Source organism: Dipodomys merriami, unplaced genomic scaffold (genome assembly GCF_024711535.1).
Source record: "Dipodomys merriami isolate MVZ:Mamm:240054 unplaced genomic scaffold, mDipMer1.0.p SCAF_6, whole genome shotgun sequence".
Classification (NCBI taxonomy): domain Eukaryota; kingdom Metazoa; phylum Chordata; class Mammalia; order Rodentia; family Heteromyidae; genus Dipodomys; species Dipodomys merriami.
Genome location: NW_027206179.1, coordinates 65412701 through 65435709, shown reverse-complemented (window position 1 = coordinate 65435709; position 23009 = coordinate 65412701). Strand labels below are relative to the sequence as shown.

Below are 23009 nucleotides of genomic sequence, written 5' to 3'. Positions count from 1 at the left end.
AAAAGAGGTTGGCATCAAAGTAGAGGGAAAGGATCAGTTCCAAGTTGTTGCTTATCAGGCAGGAGAAGACAGCAAGAGCAGACACATAGAGAAGGCAGTGCAGGGACCCTCCAAATCCAAAGAGGCACCAGGCGGGCCCCAGGGAGCCCTGAATTGGCCCCCCAGGGGGGTCTCATTACTCCTATCATCTCCGATCATTTGTGGAGAAACCTCTCCTCCAAGCTCAAAGTTAGCAACAGTGACAATATATCAAGCTGATATGAGGGAACTGTTACTTTTTTTTTTTTTTAAGCAAGAGTCCTTTAATGTTTTACATTACTTTGTGTGGCACAATCATTCCTTGTGCTTTTAAATTTGGAGATCCGAGAGAAAACAGCCTTTTTGGTGCAGTGCTCACCTCGAATGGTAACTTCTGTCTTCTGAAGGACCACTGCCCCTGTGTAGACATTCCTGGCTTTGCAGGCATAAATGCCTGAATCATTCAGAGACACATTCTTGATGACAAGGTTAAGCGTAATAGAGTATTCTGAAATGATGGCTGTTTTTTGCTTGCTGATGCTGTGGTGCATTGTCCTATTATTGACCGTCCGCAGTAAAATCCAAACAATATCTTTATACAAGAACTTATTCACTGTGCAAGACAGTTTCAGGTCTTCTCCTTCTGTGGGCATTTTTTCCAAGTTAATACGAAACCCATTTGGCACATCTGTAAAATTAAGAAGGAAGAACTTTAGCTCCTAGAGAAACTGATGTCTCAGGAAATAGTCTGAGAGACTTAAGATAGTAAAAGTTTTAAGAATTATTCTGATACAGCCAGGGGCTAGTGGCTCACACCTGTAATCCTAGCTACTCAGGAGGCTGAGGTCTTAAAATTGAGCCAGCCTGAGCAGAAAAGTCCATGAGACTCTTTGCCAGCCTTGAGCAAAAAAAAAAAAAAAAAAAAAAAACTAAGAAAGGGGACAGTACCCAAGTCCTGAGTTCACACCACAGTACTGGCACTAAGAAAAAGAGTATATTATTATGATACAAGTTCTCTCAATATTAACGTTAAAGAGGATAGTATTTACTTTTTATTTTAGGGGAATGGATCAAACAGAGAAGGGAAGAACCAGGTGAATTCATTCCATCAAAAATGAGGCAGGAAATGAAAAACAGTTCATTAAGATGGTGATTTTTCTTTATTTGTCCAGAATTTGCTCTTCACAGTAGAACGGCTGCTTTTTCCAACTTGGGATAATAACCTCATTCCCCATTTGTTTATATATCCAATCCTCCTACTGAGAAGTGAGAATTTGAAGAGGACAAAATAGTAAAGTAACTTGAGCATCATGGTCCTAAAACCCAATAATACTTGTACAGGCAAACCTATTCAAAATAGCCTGGGCCTTGATGGCTCACACCTGTAATCCTAACTACTCAGAACACTGAGATCTGAGGATGAAGCCAGCCAGGGCAGAAAAGTCTGTGAGATTATCTCCAGTTAACCACCCCAAAAAAGCTAGAAATGGAGCTGTGGTTCAAGTGGTAGAGTGCCAACCCTGAGTGAAAAAACTAAGGGGCAGTGCCTAGGCCCAGAGTTCAAGCACCAGTACCAACACCAATAAATAAGTAAATAAATGAGTAAATAAAACAAAAACCAAACCAAACAAAAACAGCATGGGACACTTACCCACAGGTACCTGGCATTCAATACCATGTCAGTCCTATCCTCTCCAGTGACAGGAGCTGCATCCCACTCCCTCCCCCCTTGCTCTTTTCTGGCATAGTGAAGCTGAGGGCACCGGGACTCTTTCCTTACTCAGGATCCCTTTGATGGAGCTGGTTTGACTCAGAAATAAAAGAGCAAAGATTGCTTCTGAAAAATATAGACAACTCATCTGAAAGAGCTCCATCACAGGCAGCTGATTTTAAAACCTGATTTAAGGTTCGAGGGGGAGCCCAGCAGTACAGCCTAGCTAGGCCCTGGTGTTTGATCAGCATCACAAGACTTCAAAAAAAATCATATTTACTCAGTTCAAACCTATTCCTAAGGCAGCTGTCACTCAAAGCCATTTTGTCCCTTGTCTATCCCAGCTCACCTTCTTTTCATTTTCCTTCCATCTCCATCTCTATCAACAACATCCCATGCATTCTGCCCAGCCTCATTACTTAAGGGATAGGCTGCAAGTCCCTTAGTGTCATTTTGGACCATTTCACTGGAAGACTTTAAAAAAATCTTCAGCTATGGCCCTGAGCTGATCACTCTCAAAACCTTCCCATTGCTTGTTACTAATGGTGTATCTTTATTTGAGCAAAGAATTTGGGCCAACATTTGACAAAGTGCTTTGAAGATGAAAAGCTCTATGTGATGCTATTATTATTATTGTTGTTGTTATTATCCTTTGCACACAAAGCTATAAAGAAACCTTTAAACCTGAAGAGGACAATAGTCCAAAATTAGATACCGTATCAACTCTTTCCTAAATCTCACTTTGCTTGTTTTTTCTGATTTTTCTGGCATTGGCTTTATTATAAAGTGTCACGTCTGAAGAAATGCCAAAGTATTCATTTGAAACCTGGAAGTGGGGGGGGGGGACAGTGGCTGGAGAGAGAAGAGCCTAGTGCAGCTTTCCCTGCTTTTAAATGAAAAAAAAAATCTAAGAATGTGTTAGAAGATACAACAGTAATTGATAGTCATTTTATACTTCCAAGGAATTAGTGATAGCTGTTTTAACTCAGTATCTTTTTACATTTTGGACATTTTCCAAGTATGAAGAACAAAACAACTTTTACACAGATGGTAGGTCAGAGATACTATGAAATCAAGATCACTTCTGAAATGACCACCGACTTTTCACATATGAAGTTTTATCCTGGTCGTTAGAACCCTTAGCAAGCCCAGTTAACACCACTGAGATCATGTAGAGAGTTTTTGTTTACTTTAGTGATTTGAAACTTCCTGTGGAAATAGCTCACAGGTTTCCTGATGGAAGATTTTGTTTATCTTTGCCAAGCACCACCAGGAATCTCAAAATAAAATGCATTTAGTGACATTGGGAAGCCAGGGAGATAAGGCAGTGCTGGTCCTGTCTCACCCTCTGTAATTGCTCACACACCCATAGTCCACGCTGAGTGCCAGCAAAATTGCAAAAACATACACAGGGGAAAAGAAAAGAAGCAAATCCATCTCCAGATCAGTTTCTTGTGTGGGGAGACAGTTAACTGAAGCTAATTTGGTTGAAGTCACCAAACAGCCTCTTAAGCAGAATTATCTATTTCTCAATGTAATTCCTTTGGTACTTAAAAAAAAAAAATTTCATGTCGATATTGGGGCTTGAACTCAGGGCCTGGGGCACTAAGTTTCTGCCCCTCCCCGTAAAACTAGTGCTCTATTACTTGAGCCACAGCTCCACTTCTAGATTTTTTGATGGTTCATTGGAGATAAGAATCTCACAGACTTTTCTGAGTGGGCTGGCTTTGAACTGGGATCCTCAGATCTCAGCCCCTTAAATAGCTAGGACTACAGGCGTGAGCCCCAGGCGCCCAAGCTAACCCCTTTGGTATTTTCTTTTGATCCATGGAAGATGCAAGATAAAGAAAATGTCCTCAATTGATTAATGAACCCAGAGGGATTTTCTTCTTAATTCACAATGACATTTTAAAACCCTGAGTATAAAAACAGACCCAAGGAAAATATTGCCTTCTAACCATCTAAAGTGAAAACAAGCAATCTTCCCACACTTTCCTATCTGTGGCACATTCATCCCAGTCATTGTCATCACCAAATAATGTCAACAGTCCAGTAGTCACATTCATAGCGTCTTAGGGGGTATTGGGGAGAAGAGTCAACACTTGCTTAGAAAAGATATTCAACCTAGGATAAAGGGAAATACTAATTTCTCTACAAAGGTGCAAATTGCAAGTAGATGCTTTGAATTGATTGGACATGAAGTTCATGAGAGACAAGCACTTAAGACATTTAGACTCTTAGAAAGATGAAGGCGATCTTGTTCATCGGGGGAGGTGGAGAAAATCTGACTTAAACACAAACATGGAAATAGCATTCTCTGAAGAAAGCCAGCTCCTAGGAAGTTTTACTTGTTTCAAATAATTGCAATGTACAGGTTAGAGCCATAGTTAACCACTTTTCCTTTTGTGTGTGTGCACGCGCGTGTGCACATGCACACGCATGCATACTAATATTGGGAACTTGAACTCAGGGCCTGGGCACTGTCCCTCAAGGCTGGCATTCTTATAATCTGAGCCAAACCTCAACTTACAGCTTTTTGGTGGGTAATTGGAGAAAATTCTCATGGACTTTCCTGGCCAGGCTGGCTTTGAACTATGATTCGTAGCTCTCAGCCTTTTGAGCAGATAGGAGTACAGATGTGAGAAGCCAGCTCCTGGCTCTTTTGTGTTTTGCTATTTTTTTCTCCTTTCTTTTTATTTTTCTTGGGACACAGTCCCACTATGGAACTTCATTTCTCAGTTCTCCTGCCTCTTAAGTGCTGGGATCATAGGTATGAGCCACCACAATTTGTTTCTCTATTTCAAAAAAGGGCAACATAACTGAAATGAGGATCAATAAATATCCAAATCTATACTTTATAGCTCTAAAATTACTTTTCAAGAATTACTCTCACTATATCAAGTATAAGCACTGAACACACATTTGTTTCTCCATAAAACAGACATAAGGCAAACGATTTCTTAGGAGTATTTAGTCTTGACTAAGGATAAATCTTGGGACAAAGGTTCAAGCAAGAAAAAGATAATAATTAGCTAACAAAAAGTTGTGAATATAGTAATTTTTATCCATCACCAATCCAATCTAGAACTTTTCAGGACTGGTAAAAGAGAAGTTTTCAGAAAGTGCATTTTCTAGACAATGGGGACTGGATTCATTGAACTTGTGTTCATTTTCAAGATATACAAACTCTTGAGTTTCTAGAGGAAAAGATCCAGGAGCTCCTGGCAGGCATATTTGGAGGATGTGAGCCTGTCTCTCATCTCCATGCTTGTCACATCCTCTTCTGGAACTATACTCACACCAGGCATGAAAGTGTCCTTGTCCTGAGTCTTTATCTGACTTTATTTGGCATGGACATCTCCTTCTTCTATGAGGAATCCATGGGGAACATTTCCATCCAGAACCTGTGTCAGTCCATTCCTGGGGACTTTGTGATTATGCCAGGGGCTTTGTGATCCCAGAAATCCCCCAAACTTTGATCCCAAATCTGCTTCTAAGTTGGCTCAGACCTTTTCCTTTTCCAGAGGTCTCCCCTCCTGAGTCAGACCACTTGTCTAGGTCAACTGAAGAAATAGCCAAGAGATGACTCTATAGAAAGGCCTGGCTCGGGGGGGGGGGGGGGGGGGAGGAGAGACACTCAATGGACTGGGGAGACCACACAAGTGGTACATGATCCCTCACAGAGAAGAGAGAGGGTCAGGGAGTAAGGCCTTCTGCACTGTGTCCTACTCTGCAACTCAGAGTAGTCCCAAGGTTCTAAACTCCTCCTGGATTTTGGGACCTCCAAAGGTTATGTTGACATGCAAAGGCTTCTGGCATGGCTTCAACTTTGTCAGTGGTTAGATGAAGGGTTTGTGGGTCTCCAATGGAACTCTTGCCTTGGATCTGGAAATGTCAGGGCAAGTCTTAGCCTCTTACTTCTCTTTATTCAAATTCTACCCTTAGCCAGGGCCCCTCCATCCTGCTTCCTTCTCAGAGGCCTTGAGCTGTACCATCTGACGTGGTACCTATGGGTTACCTGTAGCTTCTAAGCTTTACATTTTATCCCGTTTATTTATTTCAGCTGATTAAAAACAAGTGATCAGTGCCAAGAAGAAGTGTATGGTTTAATAGCCAGTGCCTATAAAATCGTTGCAAAATTGTTGAACGTTCAGAAAAGAACAAAGCAATTGCTCCCATTTTTAATATTCTAAATCCATGGATTTGGATATTAACTTGTTTCCCAACAAATATGAAGAACAATAGAAACTTTGTATTAAATTCATCCAAGTCATCTGGATTCACTGAGAATTAGTCTGGATGAGGTTAATTAGAATCCCTCCTAAGGGAAGGCCTTCCCTACTCGGAATGGATGTAGAAGTGCTTTCTACCTGATTCTGTCTGGTGACACAAGGGGGCTTGCTTTGGTCTAGCATGGCTCAACTGTCTACCTCCTCCTCAACTCTCCTGATGCCATTTTCTCCTCTGATCATATGGGAGCACTGGGAAGATGAGTATCTTCTCTGACTGCCTTTTGGCTCTGATCTACTATGAGAATCAACTGCAGGATGTGTCCCATGGCCCAGGGAAACTAGGGCTTGGCTCACTTACCAAAAGGTTCCTATCATCTGACAAGCCAACCATCTTATGAAATTTGTCCTGCCTCTTTCTTTCTGGAGACTTGTAGACAATGTCTGCAGCCTGCCCCATGCAGTGTGAAGTTTCCAGGGAGTTGGCAGCCTGCCTAGGTTTCTTCCGAAATTGGGGTTGTATGGAGCCAGGCAATTGTTTTTATACTTTGAGCTACTTATTTCCTTCCTGTACCCATGGCAGGGACATAAGGAGTGCCATTTGTGTGCCTCAGAGGTTGTAAGATTTGCAGAGATCATATTTAAAATGATTAATTCTTACATGCTCGAAAATAGCCTATTAATTATATTTAGCCAAGTTTAGTTTCAGATTTCTATAGGAGAGCCTCATTCATCAGTCTCTATTACTTAACTTACTTCTAGGCTAAAAGAAATACTGCATTTTAACTGGCATTCTTATACTGGTGTTCTCATTGGTTTCTTTGTTAGGGAGCAACCAGTGTGCCAAACCTTGTGTTAGGTACTAAAGGGAATTCAAAAGTGAGTATACGAGATCCCACATTTGCAATACAGTCTGGAAAAAAGACAAACACAAATAACTCTTAAAAGAGAATTCAGGGAAATAACTCTTCAGGAGAGCTAATGATGTTGTAGCATTCTATTTCTGAGAACAAGGATGAAGGTACTTAAAACTGGACCAAAAAAAAAAAGCACTCAAGCTATAAGTGTACTAAATGCAAACAGCATCAAAAGGCCAAAGTCACCAGACTGTCTTTCTGGATATATATAGAATACATTGCTTACCTGTGACATAAAAGCTTATGTTTCTTTCCACAGTCCCTACTTTATTGAAAGCCATGCAACTGTAGATCCCAGAAATCCTGGAGTCAGCCACAACCAAGGTGCTAGCGATCTGCAAAAGAAAAAAAGAAACTTTAGCTGGCAATGGGACAGAGAACCACTGGAACATCTCTAAGCGGCTTCTCGAGGTTGAAATGATTCAACGATCCCATTCATTCAGCAAAGATAATATTGCATGGGTGGGTGGTTACCAGAAAGTTCTCTCCTTGCTGAGCCCCAGCAAGAATGGGAAAATAACAGGAAAGCAGGTCCTCAGGAGACCGGAGCCCATGACATCCGACTCATATGAGGGTTTCAGGCTTATCTTGTATTACTGGCCTAACAATGAACAGACCTGAGCTGTGGGACTGCACGTCTCACCCCATGAGGTGGTCATTTCACATCAATGGGAGGAACAGGTGAGGCTGAGGCCTTCCCTTGTTTGGGGACCTGAGAGCTCAAATGCCAATGGTAACCAGAGGCTCCTGTGCTCTAGTGAACACAAAGAGATGGGCTGGGAAGGTGGCTCAGTGGTAGAGCGCTTGCCTTGCATGCGTGAGGCCCTGGGTTCGATTCCTCAGCACCACATAAGCAAAAAAAGCCAGAAGTGGTGCTGTGGCTCAAGTAGTAGAGCGCTAGCCTTGAGCTGAAGAGCTGAGGGACAGCACCCAGGCCCAGAGTTCAGGTCCCATGTTCAGAAAAAAAAAAAAAGAAGTATGTGGCCAAACAATTTCTTGTATGAGCTCTAAGTATGAGGCATGCAAGCCCCATATGGCCTTAAGGTTACAGGATGCCAAAAAGCTCACTAAGAGTTTGTATGTAGGTTACACAAGTTATGTAATAGTTCAGTTTTTCAACTCCTCTTCTAGAAAAATGCAGATATACAGACTGTGGATTAATGTAATACTGTTTCACTAGATTTTAGTGCTGCTCTTTTTTGTTTTGCTTTTTTTTGTTCAGGTCCTTGGGCTTGAACTCAGGGCCTGGGCTCTGTCCCTGAGCTCCTTTTTGCTCAGGACTAGTGCTCTAGCACTTTAAGCCACAGTTTCATTACTGGATTTTTGGTGGTAAACTGGAGATAACAGTCTCAGACTTTCCTGCCTGGGCTGGCTTTGAACCGTGATCCTCAGATCTCACCCTCCTGAGTAGCTAGGATTGCCTGATTGAAAAGGCTAGTTTTTAAGACTTAATTCACACACACACACACACACACACACACACACACACACACACACACACACACACACACACACATACACACACTTATACACAGCTATAGTGCACTATAGCTGTGAAATTGTAGGACACCACTTGGGTGTCCTAACTAAAAAATAATGATCAAGTGACCTCTAGGTTGACATTAATGCATAGGCTCACATATGGTAATGGGCTTTCCTAGGTGCTAAATGTATTCTTTGTCTTTGAGAAGGGTCCTGATATTTTTCTGAGCGGCTAAGTAATATGCAAGGTACTTTGTGGTATCTTATTTCCATTAAGAAATTACAGTATTTCTATCTAAAGAAGACTAAAATATGCTCTGAGTTGTTTTTTTTAAGCCAACAAAAACATTGCTCCAAATGATTTCTCTTGTTTGTTGGGAGTATCTGCTTAATTACAGCTACTCATAAACTCCGTGTATTAATAAAAAATATCTGAGTTGGGTGCCAGTGACTCAAGCCTGTAATCCTAGCTACTCAGAAGGCTGAGATCTGAGGATCGCAGTTTAAAGCCAGCCCAGGCAGTAAAGTCCGTGAGACTCTTATCTCCAATAAACCACTAGAAAGCCGGAAATGGTGCTGTAGCTCAAGTGGTAGAGCGCTCACCTTGAGCTGAAGAGTGCAGGGACAGCGCCCAAGCCCAGAGTTCAAGTCCCATGACCGATCTCCCCCCACTCCCCCTCCCAAAAAATATCTGTAATATATGGCAATTTTTTCCTCAATTTAGCAGACAGCTACTGCATGATTATCAAGGTACTTCCCAAATGTTGCAAGGGGACCAGAAATGTGTATGACTTAACTTTTTTTTTTTCTTTACTACTCCTGGAGCTTCAACTCAGGGCCTGTGTGCTGTCCGGGAGCCTCTTTGTACTCAAGGCTAGTGTTCTACCACTTGAGCCATAGAACCTCTTCTGGCTTTTTTCTGAGTAGTTTATTGGAGATAAGAGTCTCAGGGGGGGCTGGGAAGGTGGCTCAGTGGTAGAGCGCTTGCCTTGCATGCCTGAGGCCCTGGGTTTGATTCCTCAGCACCACATAAGCAAAAAGAAAAAAGCCGGAAGTGGTGCTGTGGCTCAAGTGGTAGAGCGCTGGCCTTGAGCTGAAGAGCTGAGGGACAGTGCCCAAGCCCAGAGTTCAGGCCCCACGACTGGGCCCCCCCACAAAACAAAAGAGTCTCAGGGACTTTCCTGCCCAGGGTGGCTTCAAGATCTCAGCCTCCTGAGTAGCTAGGATTATTATAGGCATGAACCACTGGCACCTGGCTCTTACTCTTAACTTTTAAGCTCACAGAAAATAATTTTCCTATCTTAAGATCAAATGCATGTCCTACTATTTGTAAGAAAACACTAATACAAAGGCGAATATCTAATGGAGATATGTTTGAAGGAGAGCTCGATCTTTTCCCCCTTAATTTGATTATTAATCTTGATAAGAGGTGGGAAATTTTAAAGAGCTGATATCAATCTTTTAAAAAATTATTATTATCTTAGTTCTCAAATATTTCTCCTAAGAAGAAACTTATTTGGGTTCTCAGATTTATTGTTGCTCAGTAAGTGGAAACCCTATTTCTCTTGGCTTGAGGATGTTTGAAATTTCAGACAGTGAAATGATCTGCATCCATAGTTGTGTTTGGGCGTTTATTCAAATGATTTCCATCTCACTAAACTCAGAGCAACTAAGAACAAGCACTGTTTTGTGGCAAGAAAAGTCAATTCACATGTATACAATTGCTATATTCAGACCTGGGTAATACACAGCGAACACTGGGGCTCAAATCGTAGAGTGCTCATCTGAGATGTGGGCAGGTACCTGAGAATGACTATAGCTATTTTCAAGATTCCAACATAAATCAGATCAGAATTTTTATGCAGTCAGAAGTAAACTGAGGTACCCAGAAGTGACATGAATCATGCCAGATGATAAACCATGAAGAAAGAATGTATTCATACCTTCTTCTTTGCCTGAATACCTTCCAAAACATCTTAATCATAGTTAGACCTACTTCAGAATTCACCTCACTAAAGCCCTTAAGATCAAAGAAGCTGATATGATACATGTGTACATTATTTCCTTGTTTGGGGGACCTTTGTGTAGTACTTGCTATGTAATGGACAGAGTACAAGACAATTTACAGGTAGTATCTCATTTAATCTTCCCTATATTCTTATGGGATGGTTTCATTACCCTATTGTACAGACAGAGCAAATGAGAGATTAAGTGATGGACTGATGATACACAGGCCCATAGACCAGCCTGAGTAGAACATCTGCCCCAGGCTGTTTAACTCGAGCCTGTGTGCTGTTTGTGTTGCCTTTCCCACTGAAACACTTTAAGTTGAATAACCTAGATCTAAAGCTCTGTCCACTCTGTATTGGCTTTTCCTTGAGAATACCTCCTTTGATCAGCAGGAATAAATCACATAAGCTAAATGCCACTATATGCAGAGATGCTGGCTTCCTGCTTTCATAGCAGTTTACACAAACAGCAAGCTGTTTTTCAAATATCATGAGTGATTTGAAAATATTATTAATAAAGAGGTTAGAATTACAGAAGAAAAATTTATAATAATCAACTTTATGAAAATGTCTCTTCCAGAGATTATTTTTAAACTATGAACTTAAAACTTATGTTCATAAAACATAAAAGTTTCTTGACAAAAGGTACTTGACTAGAAGGTCAGAAAACGGAGCTCAAGTATGAGCGGTAGGGCCAGTGTCATTTGGTTAGACCAGAAGGTGACTTCTAGTGGCACAGTAAGTGTTGATGCACAAATCTGTGTTTAAGGGACACACCTCTTTCCGTATGCTCACCACCAAAGACTATTGTTCCAAGGGGGGGAAAAATGGAAAATAACAGTTGGAGCACCAAATATCACCTGGACTACTTTCAAAGGAAAGTGCCAAGGTTTGAGCTGAAACAGGTGTTGGAAATCATAATCATTTGTTTTATAGGGCACACCAAAAAATGTCTTAAGGCCGTCTGCTTGTATTAGCTCTATAATTAGTTTTCATTCTTCACCAACAATCAGTGAAAGAGGGCTGAGGAACAGACAGAAAGGAGGAGTGCTAAAATGAAATTAGGATTTCTAAGCTCCTCTCTGTCAGAAGATAAGGTTGACATTCTTTTACATCTGCTTCTAATTCTCATCAATTTACAATGTTTAAAAATTTTAAGCTGGGCATGGTGGCACATGTCTTGTAATTTCAGCATGAGGAGGCAGAGACAGCAAAGCCTTCGTTCAAGACAAACCTGGGCTACATGATGACATCCAGGTTCAAAAATTCAAGAGCCAGAGATGCATTCAACAATAGAACAGTCGTCTAGCATATGCAAAGCACATGCTAGCTTCAATCACCAGCGTACCACATATACACACTTGAGTTCTGCTGATTAACTCATGAGACAAGCAGCCTTAGAGAGGTTTTTGGCCCACTGTAATTTTACACTCTTAAAGCAAACTCTTAAAGAGTTTACTTCCATCCTCTGGCCTATTTTCTATGACCCAGGAACTACTCCTGACAACTGTTATCAAGTACTGTAAGCTTGGATTTCTTCATGTTCCTTCCTTCCCCTTTGCTAAGTATTAGTAATTCACTCCTACAATGTCATATCCACCACATGGAATAGAATGAATGGGGTGATGTGTCATTCAGCCTAATTTCCAGAACTAGTATTTTAAAAAAATCTATATATGGAAGAGTGATTTTAATCTCAGGATGTTTCTAATATAGTTTGCTTTTAAATGATTCAGGGAGAAACCAATGTATAAAGGTCATGGAAGAACCTAAAATTAACATAGGGTGGCACATTAAAGCCAACTGATGGAGAAATACTACATAAGAATTGAGAACAAACTGGGGGCCAGTGGCAACTAAAACACAGCTGTAATCCTTTGGTGTAGTTGCTGCTGCCAAGGATCTGTCTCATTCAACACAGACACACTTCTGTGCCTTCAAATGACTGTAGTAGGAATGTTGCTACAACATTCAAATTGTCACGATTCTCCAGCCTTACAGAATCGACGCTGTGACACACATTTCCGGTTTTATTATTTTTTCCCTAACACAGGGTTCCTTCAACTTCCTATTCCTTATTCATACACCCAAGTGTCGTGGCAAGTCATTTAAACAATATGAAAACTTCACATTGGCTATTATCATCTCTAATTGATGACTCACTTTTAAAAAATCTGGGCCAAAACTTACTAGAAGGGATTAAATTTTATTTTCTTCTTTACCTCACATTGAGTTAAACAACTAAACAAAACAACAAAGGGGGAGCAAACCAAACAACCATAAAAAAAGTTCGTGAAATTCTCCAATAATAAATAATAAAGCTATTGTGAGTGCTCCCTCCCACCCATATCTAGGGAGTAGCATTGCATACAGGTTACCTGTATGACCACGGATAAAGGGATCAGTGTGGTCTAAGTTGGGACTTTAATTTATTTCCTAAAATGTACAGAAAAACACAGAACAGTATTAATTGTAAAAGAAAAAAATTCCATATCATTTGGAAATTAGTAAATTCTCCTCAATTCTGAGTATGAAATCAGTAATTTTCTTTGAGCTTATTAGAGCTGCTTGTAGGATAAGAACACTGTATATTTCTGCCTTCTTTAGTGTTTAAAGTTTTTTAAAACATGAAAATAATTGTTTAATACATATTCTTTCTTGTATATGATTACAGTTTTCAAGAATTGAATTAGGGTATATAAGTCAATTGTTTTTACTAAAGTATTTGTAGAGCCTTTCTCATAATGCTATTCCATGCCATCTTTCTATCAGGAAGCTAGATAGAGCAACATCATAGTTCCATTTGTTGGAAGTAGAAAACCATGGTTGAGAGCTGTTAGCTGATTTGCATATTGTTATAGCAACAGAAAGGGGTGGAGCTTGATCCTGGGGCTCCTGAATATAAGTCAGGTAGCCCAGGACCAAGGGTGCCCATCAATCTGCCCCAGTATAAAGTTACAATACAATAGGCTTATTTCAAGCCTGTCTGAAAAAGTTGTTTCGATTTTAGCCAAGTTGTAACTCCACCTCATCATTTATTTTTTTGTGCTGGTCCTGGGACTTGCATTCAGGGCCTGGGCTCTGTCCCTGAGCTTCTATGCTTAAGGCTAGCACTCTACCACTTGAGTCACAGCCCCACTTCTGGCTTTTTGGTAGCTGATAGAAGATAAGGGTATCATAGACTCTCCTGACTGGGTTGGCTTTGAACTGCAATCCCTAGATCTCAGCCTACTAAGCTACTAAGGAGTAGCTAAAGTTACAGATATGAGCAACCAGCGCCTAGCTTCTCACCATTTTTTTAAAAAATGAGTTTTATATATGGAACTGGGTTGCTTCTTAATTCAATCTAATCAGAAAAGATACCTTTCTCATTTTCCATTTTATTTCCTTATCTCTTTTTTTGTAGATAAAATTCTAAAATCAGACTAGAAGTTCTATTGAAATTATACTCATAAATTTTTTGTAAGAATCCAACAGTTAACCATCTTTACTCAAAAATCAAGGCGTGTTGCCATAAAGAGACATTTCAGCAAGGAATAATCTGATTTTTTCCCTTCTTTTTTTTTTTTTTTTGCCAGTTGTGGGGCCTGAACTCTGGGCCGGGGCACTCTCCCTCAGCTTTTCAGCTCAAGGCTAGTATTCTACCACTTGAGCCACAGTGCCACTTCTGGCTTTTTCTGCTTATGTGGTACTGAGGAACTGAACCCAGGGCTTCATGCATGCAAGGCAAACACTCTGCCACTAAGCCACTTTCCCAGCCCATCGTTTTTTTTTTAAAGCATCGCTATCCCTGTGCCTGAGAATAGCAGATTTATAAGTACATTTTTCCCTAATTCAACAGGAAAGCAGGCCCTAGCTCTGCAATCCACTGTGATTTGCCAGGGCCCAGAGAGAGAGGAGCAGGGACTTCATTAGATGGAAAAATCTTTTTTTTCTTTTGGGTCCGGTCGTGGGGCCTAAACTCTGGGCCTGGGCACTGTCCCTCAGCTCTTCAGCTCAAGGCTAGCACTCTACCACTTGAGCCATAGCGCCACTTCCGGTTTTTTCCTTTTTGCTTGTGTGGTGCTGGGGAATCGAACCCATGGCCTCAGGCATGCAAGGCAAGCGCTCTACCACTGAGCCACCTTCCCAGCCCCGAGATGGAAAAGTCTTGATAGACCATGTATACCTGCATACCCCAACCTAGGCTTTGCCCTAGCAAAGACAGGGGGGAAAACATGACATTTTATGAAATAGGATGGTTTAAGTCTTTTACTAGCTATCGTTTCCTGGGATCTTATTTTGTATATGTCCACTGTGTGTAGACCATTTGTCTGATATTCATGTCAGCTCCACCTGTTCATTAAGGACAAGTCCTTATCTTGGAATAATCTTCATGTTTCTCTCCACAAAGACATATGTCAGGTATTGCCTTTCTTCTCTCTTGATTTTGAGTATTTAAATTGCTTCAGGTTCCAACAAACCTAGAACTGAGACTGAGGAGTGTATTTTGAGAACATCCCACTAATCACTTTTATGAATAGTACCTTATTTCTTCCTTCAATTACTGCCATGCGCTGGGTGATGCTCTCAATCCTGTTTCCTATGTTGCTGGCAGAATCCAGGATAAATGATTCTTCATTGGTAGAACAAAAGTCACACCTATTTAAAAAACCAAACCAAACCAAAAAGAGTAAGTTATCACAATTTTGCTTTGTTGCATGGTCCAGCCGGTTGTAACAGGTAAAATGTAAAAGTTTGGAGACGTCTTTAGATAACAAAATCACAAGTTTTATGCAAATGATCTTTTCCTTAAACTTTTTATTTCCTATCTTCATACCTAGAACTTAAAAATAGCAAATGTATTTCAATCTAGACACGTTGAAAGTAACATGCAACATAAGGGCAAGTAAAGTTAATGAATGGAAACCTCAGGGAAACACTAGCATTTCACATCTACAAAGGCTGGCTTTTATTCAGACTATTCCATTGGACAGCTTATTTTTTTTTCCAGTGCTAATTAGGTTCATATGGAAACAGAGTAGTTATTAAATTCAGTCTACTTCTTTTCAAGTTTTGGGAATATGGTGACAAATTCTTTTGTTTCTTAGTCTTTAAGTGTTTCATTATAAAATAAAGGTATTGATATTTGGCTTTTTTTTGGTCAGTTAAGGGGCTTGAACTCTGGGCCTGGGCACTGTCCCTCAGCTCTTCAGCTCAAGGCTAGCTCTCTACCACTTGAGCCACAATGCCACTTCTGGTTTTCTGGTGGTTTACTGGAGATAAGAGTCTCACAGATTTTCCTTCCTGGCCTGGCTTTGAACCATGATTCTCAGATCTCAGCCTCTTGAGTAGCTAGGATTACAGGCATGAATCACTAGCACCCGGCTCTTGATATTTGGCTTTAAGGTCCATAAGATCTATCACTCCCTTCCCAAACATCTAATTATTTTATATTTTTATCTTCTGAACTAGTGTGATCAGAAAGCTTGCTGGTCTTGAGTGTGTTCATGTTTCAGGCAGATTCTGGAGTTTATCCAATCAGGAAGAATTTTGAAGACCAATTTCCAGAAAGAATGAGTAGCTCATTTTAAGTGGCCCAAATCAGTAATGACTTATATGAAATAAAGGCAGGAAGATAATGTAAGAAGAAAGTAGGAGAGAAGAGATTGTGAAGATCAGAAAAATTCTATTGTTTATCCTCTCTGGACTTTGAGCTGAGAAAGTCCCCACATGTTAAATGGCCCAGTCTGCTGGGTCCAGCTTTTTCTTCCCATTATATGGTTTGGAATGTGCCCTGCACATTTATAGTCCATTTAGAGACTTCTGAGATCCTACAGGGACAACTGATACAGGGGGACAATGCTACATCTGTCTATTTACCTGCCCCCATAGCCAAGCAAAGACCTAGCATATAATCAGCACTCTAAACACCGGTAAACATATGAACTGATACAAAGTACATGATATATAATATTAATAGGAGAGTTTTCATTATTTTCAAACACTTGTAAGTAGAAGCACAGCGTGATAAACCATATGTTCCCATCAATCAGGATTGTGTGTGTGTGTGTGTGTCTGTGTGTGTGTCTGTGTGTGTTTTGCTGGGGATGGAACTCAGGGGGCCTTATGTGTATCAGACAAATGCTTTACACTAAACAGCATCCTATGCTCATTACTGTTTATTTCATTTCATAGTGATTAAGATTTGGCCACATTTGCTTTATCTAGCTCTTGAGTTCTTTTTTTTTTTCTGTTTAGAATTTTTTTATATTAAATCCCAAATTCTTCTTCTTTTTTTGGGGGGGGGAGGGGTTCTGGGGCTTGAACTCTAGGCCTGGGCGTTGTCCCTCAGGCTCTTCAGCTCAAGGCAAGTGCTCTACCACTAGAGCCACAATGCCACTTATGGTTTTCTGAGTGGTTTATTGGAGATAAGAGTCTCACAGACTTTCTTGCTTGGGCTGGCTTTGAATCGCAATCCTTAGATTTAAGCCTCCTGAGTTGCTAGGATTACAGGTGTGAGCCACCAGCGCCCGGCTTAAATCCCAAATTCTTACCATTCTTATCCAGTATGCTTCAAAGACTTTTTTTTTTTTTTCAAATATAACCACAATGCTATCTTTATGCCTATCAGAGCTACAATAATAATAATTCCACGATGGTGCTTATACCTAGACTCTGTATCATGTAAAAATTGTTTTTTACAATTAGATTGCAAAATTGAAGAAAAAAGAATTCACTAAGGAATTTCTGTGATTTCTACTAGCCATATTTACCTAAGCACAATCATCAAAACTTAATATACTTGGTTTTTAGAAAATGCGAAGAAAAATGTTAGAGGAAACTAAGTGTAGGCAATGCCCAGGGAACATACCAGCTGCTGTCTGACTCTGGGGCTGTCAGCCTCTGACTCCCACTTGGTCCCCTACCCTCTCCCTCTCAGGGTAGTTTCAAACTGCCCAGAGCCTCGTATGGAAACCATAGGCCTGACTGCCTGCCAGGTCCTACAAAGGGAAAGGACAGATTTTGTGGCTCTTTTCTAATTTAGGGGCTGTTATTTTTCCCTCTTTGTAAATTGGATCCACAAAAATAGAATGCCATTTAAGAGCCTGACTCTATAACAGCACTTGAAAAGAGATTTAGGGGGAGGGGACTTTGCCTAAGCCTTAAGAATACATCAAGCTCTTAAGGAAGTGGATTGTGCCATGTTTGAAGATGCAAAGATAACCACTGTGCTGGGAACCGTCTTGAGGGGGGAGGAAGCCGAACAACAAGAGGAAAGCAGCGTTTGCTCCTGATTTCGCACAGGAAGCCCACAGTACCTCCTGCCAAAGCGAGATAAGAAAGCTCCCATGCACTATTCTGGACAAGGCCACGTTATCTGCCTCCGTGTGGGGCTGTCCTCTGCATGCTCCAACCTTCAGTCCCTTTTCTAATGAGCTTCAGAACTCCGGCCTCCATTTGCATACAGCATGCCAAGTCCAATGGTATGGAGAGATTTATAATCAGTCCAAGGGAGAAACATCGCTGGGGTAGCAATGTATTCTGTATCAGCGCTGCCGATTGTTCTGGAGTTGACACAACTTCGTTTCAGACCAGAAATTGATATTAAAAAAAAAAAAAAACTCAGCCAATTATATGTCTCTCACTGGAGCTGGGACCCTATATGTGACATATCAATCTGTTGAACTCCAACTGGGAGCCATCTGTATCTCTCTCCCATCTGGTCCAAGTTAGTAATCATCTTCTCTTGACACATAATGGGAGACTGCCACCCCCCGCCCCATAAATACAGATGTCACTAATGACCCACATGCTTTAGGTTGATTTCCTTGTGGCAGTGAGGGGTTTGCTCTGTTCCTTCCACACTGATAAATAGTTGGCTCTTCTGGGACCAACAATCAAATGAAGAAAAGCTGGGCCCATAGGAAAAAGCAAAGTCAACACAGGCAGAACCTCTAATCTGGCAGTTTGGACTGCTGGCAGAATTTGTCCTCTGTTCTGCTCCTGTCTGCACTCATCACTTACACCATATACTACTGCTGTGCACAAAGATATTATTGGAATACAATGCTGTCCCATCCCCTTGTGTCTGTATTGGGGCTTGACCTCAGGGCTTGGGCACTATCCCTAATCGTTTTTTGCTCAAGGGTAGTGCTCTACCATTTGAGCCACAGCTCCACTTCTGGCTTTTTGATTGTTAATTGCAGATAAAGAGTCTTATGGACATTCCTATTCAGGGTATGTGTGTGTGTGTGGGGGGGAAGATCCTCAGATCTCAGTCTCCAGAGTAGCTAGGATTGATTACAGGGATGAGCCAACAGTCCCTGGGTGATGATACTTTTTGTACATGAAGAAAAGGTTTGCACACACAACCAAAATACACCGAATGATCAGTCTATGAGAAGCTTGAAGTTTCAGTTTATGATAGAGTTGCCTTTGTCATCCTGTAGTTCATGAACTGAGCTCAATTCTCGTTCACCTTAACACATCCAGCACTCAAACTACAGTGCCGGCTTTTAGCAATTCAGCTTTTCAGAGTTTCTTCATTCCTCCTGTTTCTTGTTTTCTCTCCCTGCTTAAAACTTAGCCCTGTGCTTGTCTTCTCTTTAGAGCATCGGTAGAATCTAAAGAGAGAGGTTAGATGGGTGAGCTTGAGCCACTCTGGGATATTTATATTTTCTTTGAAGTGGCCCTGTTATATGTGAGAAGAGGAGAGAATTGGGTGGTAGTTTCAGAACTGGATGAAAACAATAGAGTTCTCTCAGGAATTGGGGAGAAGGATTGAACTTTCTAGCTTTTCTAGTAACTGCTATCTGTTGGGGCACTTGTGACTCAAGACTCCTGCTGTCTTTCTGTACAAATGTCTTGTTCCATACATGGTTTCCCATCAGTAAATAACCACATCAATTCTAGGTCTGTGCTGAAGCCTGAGTGTTAGGATAAAGAAGCACATTTTGTTGTGTTTCTTTAAAGCTCCCTTTTTACTCTAGCACAGGTGATGTTGACCTTTCATGGAAAATCTGTTGCACTGTTCCTTACTCTTGGTCAGCTGAAGAGAAACTGGTAGTTGCTGAGGGTCCCAAGGTGCCAGGCTTGGCCCAGGAGCTCTGTGGATTAGTCTTGCCTTAACAAGTTCTCATGGCCTCCCCGGTGAAGCAGATATTGTGGTTCCAATTTTGGAAATCCTTTTGTGAATAAGGAGACTTGGACCCAGCAAGATCAGATGCCTGGGGCAGCATCATAGAGAGGGACAGAAATGAGAGAACTCAGATTTCCTATGCTAGAGTCCAGTCCACCTTGCGGGAGACTTTATTCCAAGGACCTTCCCAAACCTTTCCTGTCATGCTTCCCAGGGGGAAATATGGCTCAGAGAAAAACTCTGGGAGTCCTCTGAAAGTCACCTAGCAAGAGAAATGAGATTTTTATTTCCTAGAGGGAGAAGATGTACCTGGTCCTTTGTGGAAAGGGATATGTTGTAATTATAGTTTACACAAAAAAGTGTGTTTGCTTTAGGTCATAAAAATGCTTTGATGCTGAAATGGCAGGAACTCATCTTCTCTTGTAAAATCTTGCAACAAATTTGAAAATCAATTTACTCTTATTTTTATTTATTTATTTATTTTTTGCTGATCTCGGGCCTTGAGCTCTGGTCCTGGGCACTGTCCCTGAGCTTCTTTTACTCAAGGTGAGCACTCTACCACTTGAGTCACAGTGCTACTTCTGGCTTTTTTGAATAGTTTATTGGTGATAAGAGCCTTAGAGTTTCCTGCCCAGGAGGGCTTCAAACCACGATCCTCAGATCTCAGCCTCCTGAGTAGCTAGGATTTCAGATGTGAACCACCAGCAACCAGCTGAAAATCCAATTTTTAATTACAATCTTTTTCTTTGATAACTTTTTTGTCTGTATGACCAATAAGCATATTCTGGATATAGTGTGCCTATTTTACGATGAACTCCAATACTTTAAATAGCAACCCTGAGGTTGGATGGAGGGCCAGTGCTGTCTGAAGGGAAGCTGAGTTCTCCAATACTTGGCAGCTACCTCTATTAAGTCTCAGCTGTGTGGCCTAAGAATGAATGCATGTGTTAAATATGTACTTAAAGCACACATTCAGTTAGGGCCCATCCTCTCACCTTCCCTTTCCCCCTCCCCCCCCCCCCCAAAAAAAAGGCTTTAGAAAGTTCTACAAAGTCCTAAGACACAGTACAATCTCCCTCCACACACACACACACACACACACACACACACACACTCACTTGCAAGTTAAGAAACAAAAGGGTAGAGGAGTGATACAGAAGCAAATCAAGGTTAGAAAACATCTTTAAAAAACATAGAAAGGGAAAGAAAGACCACCTGGGGCCCTGCCAGGGGCCATTGGCGGCTCTCCTGCTGGAGGCCTGATGTAAACATTGCCTGATACTGTGGGTGTTGTGTGAAAACACTGGTGATAGTGTGTCTGGGCCATCAGATTAATAGAATCTGCAAACACTATCTTTTCCCCTCCTCTCACATTCTCTTCAAACAAATAAAACAATATAGGCGAGAGGATGCTGGTTGGCAGGAGAAGGCGTGCAGTTGGAAGGCATGTTTAGACAGAAGGGTTCCTGTTCCTTCAGCTTCAGGAAGAGAGCCTAGGCCTTCAGGGTGGTCACAGGGTCAGACGGAGGGGACTCTGGTGCACTAATAGACCTTGTGACACCTTGGAGCCCATACTGAAAATGACTTCTGTTCTTGACGCTAGGGGAGGAGGGGGGAGGGTAGGACAGTGGAGAAGAGTTTTGGGGAATGAGGGCTTTGGGTCAGCTCCCTGGACAATGGTGGAGGGGATCCAGCCTCCTGGGCCACCTCTGTTTACTTTTCCTTCAGCACCTTGGCTTGTCCTGCTTCCTGTCCTCCAGGGACCATGATCCATTCACACTCAGGACAAGGTCTGTCTTCTAGCCTCTGCTTCCCTTCCTCTTCTCTCAGCTTCTAGCATGAACTCAGACAGGCTCCGGCACCCCTCCCCGCCTCAACCCCCATTTCCTCAGCTCCTCTATAGAAGCTCAGCAAGGGATAGAGATCCTTAGGCCTTAACCCCACCCAACGGTGGCCAGGAGGCTGGAAAGGGCAGGTCCTTTGCTCCATCCAGCTAGACACCTCGTTCATTTCTCTGCTTAGTGAAGGACTGCCTGACCAAGAGAGCTAACATGATATATAGTGGTCAAGGTGGAAACATCCAGAAAGCCTTCAGGGTTAGGAGTAAGGTAAGGTTTAGCATAAAGAAGAGATTTCCAAGAAAAGAAGAGTTATCAGACTCAAGTTCAAATGATGGATTGATTCATAAATTTCTAGTCATCTAGTACTGGATAGCAAAAGCTCAACTGTGAGTATCATAGTTATAAAAAAAATTACTCAGAGGACTTGTAGTCTCTTTGGTTTCTTGGATGAGTCTGAAATTTTGTCTTTGGGTCACAAGCTACAAAAATCACTTTTGATAAGTCCACTCTGGTGTTCTGCCATTGGCTGACACTAGGGGATGTTAGAATAATCTGTCCTGTACCCCTGACTGATGAAATGGGGTCAAGTAGTTTGTCTACCCTGTCCCTGAGAGGATGAGCTGAGATGAAACCATTTCTCTCAGATCTCAGGTCCTGGAAGGGTTGCATTTCTCTTGGCTTCTTTTAATCTCATGGGCCCATTAATCTTGCAAATGTTTGTCTCCTTTCTCCTCTCACAACAAGTAGCATGTGGACCATATCTTTGCACCATCTAATCTTTTTTCTGTTTGTTCAGAGTTGCTTGATTAGTTACTGTATTTTGTGTGAACCACTTCTCATTCTTTGGGAATGGATGTGTTAGCTTTGCCAGTTCCAAAGATGCAATCCCATGCTATGTCTTTCTAGTTTTCTTTTAGGCACCAAAAAAAAAAAAAAAAAAAAAAAAAAAAAGGCCAAAACAGTGATCTAAATAAAGAATTTACAAAAGATCCCTTGGAATGTCAGCAAATATCAAGGGGATTCTGAATGAGTTCATCTGTAATGTTAGCCATCGTTTGGTCATCTGACTACACAGAGAGCTACTGAAGAGCAGAGATTCTACCTCATTGATTACTATTGCCACAGTGCCTAGTCCAGTCACCTGGCAAACAGTAGATGGGTAGTAAATGTCTCTTGCCCAGTTAATTGGGTGAGAAGAGTAAAGCCTGGTGGAATGGCCTGACTACATATATACCCAACCTCATGTCTGGTGTCAAATCTGCCACCCATCACTTGGCTGCAAACAGGGCATTAGTGACCACCCACTGACCTCACACAAGCCTTCTAAGCTAATCACTATGTCACCACCATCAGTGCCTATCAGTCACAATGATGAATATTAATGAAGCCAGGAGATCTGATGGGCTTAGCCGTATCAGTCCCTGACAAACTGATAGTCCTGGATAATTTCAGTTTAGGCAATGATACTGACATGAAGAGGTGTCTTTCTAAACTAGTGGGGGGCAAAAAGGTGTGGTGGTAAAAATGCTGCCTCATAATTACTAATACAGCTCTGTTCAAATTATAAAGCAATTTTCCTGTTCATATTCCATTTAAAAGGTCAAATCATGGTTCTTACAGAAAAAAAACCATATGATTTATTTTCTTCTATTAAGAAATGTCTATGTTTAACCAGATGCTG

General features: G+C 41.4%; 1 protein-coding gene across 3 annotated transcripts in view; it reads right to left on the bottom strand.

The window, feature by feature from the left end:
- Positions 1-23009, bottom strand: part of Flt1 (fms related receptor tyrosine kinase 1) — a 187255-nt gene that overhangs the window by 87022 nt on the left and 77224 nt on the right. For all 3 annotated transcript variants that reach the window (XM_070003052.1, XM_070003054.1, XM_070003055.1), the window contains exons 11-13: positions 14893-15007; positions 7102-7210; positions 398-706 (exon numbers count right to left, since the gene is read on the bottom strand). In XM_070003052.1, the coding sequence (XP_069859153.1) occupies positions 398-706; positions 7102-7210; positions 14893-15007 (533 nt within the window). The remainder of the gene's footprint in view (positions 1-397; positions 707-7101; positions 7211-14892; positions 15008-23009) is intronic.